General features: G+C 39.5%; 1 protein-coding gene across 1 annotated transcript in view; it reads right to left on the reverse strand.

The window, feature by feature from the left end:
* LOC125287914 (ankyrin repeat and fibronectin type-III domain-containing protein 1) overlaps nucleotides 1–7,500 on the reverse strand; it is an 82,532-nt gene that overhangs the window by 13,264 nt on the left and 61,768 nt on the right. The window contains 3 exon segments of the mRNA XM_048233998.1: nucleotides 5,036–5,133; nucleotides 6,346–6,459; nucleotides 6,747–6,926. Coding sequence (XP_048089955.1) covers nucleotides 5,036–5,133; nucleotides 6,346–6,459; nucleotides 6,747–6,926 — 392 coding nt within the window.

Below are 7,500 nucleotides of genomic sequence, written 5' to 3' on the forward strand. Positions count from 1 at the left end.
AGGTAACTTATTCTACCATCAAGGAATCATTGAGGAGAAGAGACGTAGAGCTGGATCATAAAATGCAAGTATTAAGGTGCAGATCCGGTAAATGTCCTATAGGCCAGAGTGAGGCTGCTCTAAAGCCAGTACAGAGTAACTAACAGAAGAAAAACATATGTCTACTGGCTGATTAAAGATCAGACGTGCTGCTGCATTCTGAATTATCTGTAGCATCTACAAGCAGGTAGGCTTTGCTTTGCAATAGTCCAGTTTGGAAAGAACCATGGTCTGCACAATAAATTGTGTGGCATATCGTGTTAGATAAGGTCTGATCTTCCTAATATTGTATAAGATAAACAAACATGACTATAACTGAGGCTACATGCTTAGAGAAATTGTATGTCATTTATAGTGACACCTAAGTTACGTGCTGTTTTAGCTGGGTTCAGTGAAGATGAACCAAGCTGCTTGCTGATCTGTTGGGGAATAGCTGTATTATCTGGGAAGACCAATATCTCTGTTTTGGAGACATTAAGATAAGGGTCCATCTAGGGGTGGGCGATATATATCGTCTGCGATAATATCGTGATTGTTGTTTTAACGATGTGCAAATTGACATTATCGAGTATTTAAATTACTTTGGGGAAAAAACACTCGAAATCACGCACTGAAGACTCATACAGTCCCAGGAGGTAGGCTATGCGGGAGAAGTGCAGCAGAGCAAGTGTCACGTGATCACTAGTGGGTCACAACGTTGTCCCACGCAGCCTAATGTTTATTTTGTGCAGCGAGAGTAGCCTACTTGGGATTTTATGCGGCTACTTCTTCTTGAATTTCCCCTGGGGATCAATAAAGTATCTATCTATCTATCTACTTCTGTTCAAGTAGCATTGTATGATGAGACAGTCACGGTTTTTCCTACACGGTATTATATGGAGAGAAAACATTAGCCTTTGAGTATTTTAATAGTCAGTTGTAAACAAATAACTATTCTCATGTAACTCTTTTGTAAATGGACTGAAGTTCGCTCTAAATATCTATGTTTACCGATTATGCTAACCTTTAGCATCTCTATGGGATTTCTCATATACATTAGCCATAAGCTAACGCATTAGTTTCTATTCTGTAACTTGGAATGCTAGCCTACGTGATTGCTCTAAAACAAAACATAGAAGGAAATAACTGAGATGTAGGCTACTCTGTTGGTCTGCTCTTAGTTTTACAGTGAATCCTATGTAAAGATTTGAAAGGAACTTCAGCTTCAGACTTTCTTTTGGGAAACTGTTAGGCCTATTCATCTTCTCTAATGTAGCTGGCTAGACCATGTCATTGCCACACACACAAGTGGGGGCAGAATTGGAAATGTGTAGAGTGACAATGCATTGGTTGATTTGGTTAAAAAGTCACAGGTTAGGTTATTGGTTATTATTGTAATGATGCTATTCATAAATAATGAGCTGTAAAGTAACTCAGACTCAACAAAAACAATTTTTTAAAGGATATCGACTAATTATCGTTATAGTCAAAATCACAAAAAATATCGAGATATTATTTTTTGTCCATATCGCCCACCCCTAGGTCTATCACGCAGAAATCATCATCAGGTGGAACAGACAGGTGAAGTTGAGTATCATCTGTAAAGCAGTGATAGGCAAATCCGTGGGAGCAAATGATCTCACTCAATGAAGTGGTGTAAATAGAGCAAAGAAGGGGCCCTAGTACTGATTCCTGAGGCACACTAGGTGGTGAGGCAATGGAACTTTGATATGCTCAATAAATTACATTTGAGGTAGGATGGAAACCAATTAGGAGCTTTCCCAGAAATGCCAAGCTCCAAACTCTAGAGAGGAATGTCAAAGGCTGTGGATATGTCAAGTGAAATGAAAACTGATGACTGAGAAGAGGCCTTAGCTGTTCTCAATGTTTCAGTCACAGACAAAAGAGCAGTTTCGGTAGAATGACTGCTCTAGAAACCACTACTACTTAGGTATAGTATGTTGTTCTGAGATAGGAAATCAGAAACTTGTTGACTTGCTTGTGTCCAGCTTGAACACCATTTTCTCAATAATCTTTGACAAGAAGACAGGTCTATAGTTGAAGGGTTCAGATGCAAAAGCCTCTAAATGCCACCTATGTCAAAAATGAGATAAAGATGGTGAGGGGATGCTCTTCACACATAGTATAAGCTAATCAAATAATTTAACTTCTAAACCCACTAAATACCACTATCTTCCTGGTCTGAAATATCGATTTATAGGCAAAAACCTATAGGAGCCTGAATTTAAATGCTCATTTAAAAGAAAAGTGGTCAGACGGATTTAGAGGGTTTTGCATCTGAACTCTTCAGTTCTTCCCATCAGCTGAATAGAGTGTACTTTTCTTGAGCAAAGGTGTAACCCTTGCTTGTTTGAAAATAAAAATAACCCAATAATAATACAAATTGTCCAGAACTGAGTGATGAATTAGTTTTATGTGTAACCCCCGGTAGTAAATGTGATGGACTGCGGTAGAGTGGATGGGATGGGATCCAGTTGTTAGACAACTTTGGTGAGTAAGTAAAGAATCTTCTTCCTCATTAAAGGTTGTATCAGCGAAGGCGGGGTAACGTCATTTCTGTTGATGTTCAAACAAAACAGAGAGCTAGCTTGCTACTCCCTCCCCTGCAATTGAAACTCTCCTAAACGCGCATCTCGTTGGCAGTGTTGGGCAAGTTACTTCAAAAGCGTGATGCATTATTTATTACTTGTTACTGTCATCTCAAAGTAATTTGTTACATTACAATATTACTGTCTTTGAATTGTAAGGCATTACACTACATTTACATTACTTTCACCAAAATAACAGGAAATATGGATTTGGTGTTCTTAATAGATCTTCATGTGTTCAATGCAGCTCATTACACGGCAGGAGGTGATGTGGTATGGCATAATGAGCTAGGCTTAAGGCTAACAAAAGAACAATATAATGGTTGCAGTTATGGCTCATGGGACAATGTAGGCCCCAAAGGCCAAAGGTCACTCACAAGTTAATATAGTAAAATATAGCCATAGTGAAATTGTATGGTGACTTTAAATGGTTCTCATCATAGCTGGTTGCCTTTCCTTCCACTTACAGTGGTGTAGACTTAATGCAAATAGTTTGAGAATAATGGCTACGATCTTTGTCTGTAAAAGCAGCATTTCTCAATTTTGGATTAAAAAGCAACTTATTTCAGTAACAGTTACTGAGAATTGTACCGAGTAAAATATTACTGAAATTGTGGTGGTAATGCCTTACATTACTGCATTACAGCAAAAAGCAATGCATTACTGTAATTACATTACTTTTTTAATGCATTACTCCTTACACTGCTCGTTGGTTATTGGTTGGAACACTTTATTTGGTTTTTGAGTGGTTGGCAACACTTGTTAGTAGCAATTGTCCTTGTGTACAGATCGCGGAGCTTAGGCTGCCCACAGAGACGTGTTTTTTTGCCGGCCCGCTTATGGGGCAGGCAGCTAGAGGATCGTTAGGAAATATTAGATGAATGTGATCATTTATGTTTGGGCCTTTTTTGGGCCTGAAATCGCTAATACAATCTTTAAGAGGAGAAAGAGTCCAATGATGCTACCCTATTTACACAAGGAAATGTCTTTTTAAAGGCTCACTGAACTGGACACTAATCTTAGCAACTTTTTCAGTGAACGCTGCTATGCTCTGAATGTCTGTGAGATCGCTCATTTGTAACTCTGTTGCAATGTGATAGTTCATTTAAACTTCACCATGAGTTTGGTGAAATGATATACAAGTGTAATATGGCCAAAAAAACTGGAACTACTTCATAAGTGTGTAAATGTTTGAAGGTTAATTGGCGTTCTAAAGAGCACATCGCAATAGGAAATTCGGTAACACTTTACTTGACGGGTGAGTTCATAACACATTCATAGCAGCTGTCATAAACTGCACATAAAGCATTCATGACTGTTTCATGAGACATGACTCAACATTCATACCAAACCTTTCATGAATGTGGAAGACAGATTGACGACAACTTGTCAAAATAAAAGTCCAACAATCGCAAAGCAGCATTGCCGTTTTTGTTCCTTTCCCTGTTTGTGTAACCTGGAAACCATTCACTTATTCACTCCAGCCTTTGTAAATATTTCATGAATATCTTATGAAGTCTACATCAAATGTCACTTTACTATACAAGTTGTGAAGTATTCATAATCACAGAGTTTAACACTGGGAGGTAAACTAGCCTACATTCAGCTGACCCGTATTTGTGTAACCTGGAGCGGTTGGACATTCCCAGTAGCAAAAAATGAGAAATCATCTGCAAAGGTTACATCGTAAAACAAATACATTTTTATGAAACAAAAATTATTTGCTTGACCATTTTCTGACTTTTTGGCACTGGAGTAGCCTGTTGACTCAGATGTGATGTGATCAGGTAAGAGATTTGGAACAAAAACGGCAATGCTGCTTTGCGATGGACTTGTTGGTTTGGTATGAATGTTGAGTCATGTCTCATGAAACAGTCATGAATGCTTTATGTGCAGTTCATGACAGCTGCTATGAATGTGTTATGAACTCACCCGTCAAGTAAAGTGTTACCGGAAATTCAACCAAGCAGTAGTATAATAAAGATTATCCCTGGAGAGAAGAAATGCTATTTTGTGATTGGTTTCCTTTGTGTGCTATAAAGGCACGACTATTGCCTACATACATAAGTGGCAGCCAGGTGATAAGTGGGATTTCGGCCTTATAGATAATGAGATTATTAAAATGATATAATAGAATTACTGTAATTTACGTTAATCAGAAACCAATCTGATATTGAGATTATGCTGAATGGAGGTCTAAATACAGAAAGTGGGTTGTTTATGTGAGATATTTAAGATTCAGGTGGACACAGATGTGACAGTAGCTGTGCTGACAGTCTGGGGTTAACCACTGTCAGCTCTCTTACTTACGGGTCAGGCAATTGCCACAAGTGTGAGACTGTGTGTATGTGTGTGTGTGTGTGTGTGTGTGTGTGTGTGTGTATGTCTGTGTGTGTGTGTGTACTCACTGCCGTCAGACTGCCGATGTCCCACTGAAGATGAGTGGTGTCTTCTACCACTATTTCACCCAGGACAGGATTGAAGGAGGGAGACAAACTCCATTCCACTGACAGACAGAGAGAGATGCACAGACATAAGATATCAATATACAATTGAAGAGTTCAGATGCAAAAGTTTCTAAACGACACCTCCATCAAAAATGAGATAACGATGGTGAGTAAATGCTCTCCGCACATAATGTACGTTAATCAAATCATTTAGCTTCAAAACCCGCTAAATACCATTCTCTTCCTGGTCTGAAATATCGATTTGTAGGCGAAAACCTATAGGAGCCTGCCCTGATAAAATGCTCATTTATAAGAAAAGTGGTCAGATGGATTTAGAGGGTTTTGCATCTGAACTCTTCATTCATAAACTGACAATAGCATTACAAAATACCTTTTAATCCCAGTGAATGATATGAATGGTCATTCTGACATTGTTATAATGTTATTACACACTCATAAACAAATGATCGTGTAATAAGCTATTTACAAATGCTTTATAAGCTCAAAACCATTACCCGAATCTAGTAGGTAAGTAAAGAGACATTGAATATCTGTTTAGGTGTATATGACCATGGAAGAGTTGCTAGTGTTCAATCAGTTGGCCTGTAATATTCAACCCATAGCACCAGAGTGCTTCCTCTGGCTCAAACATCAGACTAGACCCTTATAGCACAGACTACAAGCACAGATGAATTTCCACAGTAGTGGACAATAAAGACTTCTATTCTATTCTAGCCTAAGCCTGTGGAAGTGTTCTAAAACTCCAAAACTGCCACTACAAAATATCAATCACGTTAGTCAGTTAGAAAGGTTAGCGTAGCATGGACTACAAAGCTCTCATCACACAGGCTATGTTAAGCTATACACTGATTGGCTAGGTTATGAATGTAATGCCACACAGAGTTACCAGACTAATAATTCCAACAATGCCTTTACTTGTACAGCTTTTAATTAACACTGACATTAGATGTTTGCAACAGTATGATGTCATCTACACATAAAACTACAAGATTGTGTGGTTTTAAAGTCTTGTTTTAAAACCACAGTCTTTCCTCAATGAAAGAACCAGCCTTTTAAAGAAGCACCACAGTTGTTTTTTTTGCATCCTACCTCCTACAAAAAAATGAGTACCAGTATGTGTATGTACTTGTGCTTGTAAAATTAGTAACAGTATGTATGTGTGTGTGTGTGTGTGTGTGTGTGTGTGTGTGTGTGTGTGTGTGTGTGTGTGTGTGTGCGTGCGTGTGTGTGCGCGTGTGTGTATGACTGACCTTTGTACTTGGTGACGGTAGCTGAGTTGACACAGAGTGGCTCCTGGAAGTGTACCCTGAGGCTGCTGCTGCCACTCACAGACAAACACACACCAGTGGGAGCATCAGGAGGACCTGCAGAACACACACACACACACACACACACACACAGACACACACACACACACACACACATACACACACACACACACACACACACACACACACGCGCGCACAAACACACACACACATATTTACACATTGCGTGTGTGTTTATATGTGTGTGTGTATTAGTTAAGAGTGTTAATATGAGCAGCACTGTGCATTGTGTGTGTTACTATAAAGATGTGTGTTTTATGGTGAAGTGGGAGGCTTTGTGGGGGTGTGCATGTATACATGCACGTGTGAACTGTAAAACTCACTGGAATGCTGGAATCCTGTCTCCATCCGTCGGTAGAGGCGAAGTCGCCACTCCCATGATTTAAGCTCCTCCCTCTCGCCTTGTGCCTCTCCCGTTACTCTGGAAACCAGCTCGGCAACGCGTTGCTCCGCCTCTCGGACCAAGGTGGCAAGGTGCATGGCTCGGCCCTCCAAACTTACAACTACAGAAACCATCAGATGATTGCCAAATAAAACACCATGATGGTCAAAGAAACCATCAGATGATTGCCAAATATCCATCCATGATGGTCAAATGTAATTACACAGTATAGCAGTGTAATGGTGGAATGCTGATAGATTTTTCAGTTGAGGATACTGGCATGGGGAATCCTGTTTTCGCTGTTTCACTGGGATACTAAAGGAGACTATTTACACATATTCAAATGTAGAATGTCCGTGTGTACATTTAAACAACAGCTTAATAGCACCTCTGTTGGTCTGGAGTAAATTAACACCCCATGAACTGTTAGCGCTATAGCGCTTCAATCATCAAAGGTGGTTCTCAGAGGCTTCAAATACTAGGTTATAAGTAACTCTAAGACTCTAAGACTGAAAAAAACACTCTTCATGTATGCATTCTCTACTCAGCAGGGAGGCTCATTGTACATATAGCAAAGGTTCTCCTTACAGTTGAGAAATCGTCGATGCAGTACTTTGTTATGAATCAGCAAATATCGGGAATCACACATGCATTCATCCATCCAGCATCCATTAAAAAGCCCATTCACACATCAT

This window comes from Alosa alosa, chromosome 22, assembly GCF_017589495.1.
Source record: "Alosa alosa isolate M-15738 ecotype Scorff River chromosome 22, AALO_Geno_1.1, whole genome shotgun sequence".
NCBI lineage: Eukaryota > Metazoa > Chordata > Actinopteri > Clupeiformes > Clupeidae > Alosa > Alosa alosa.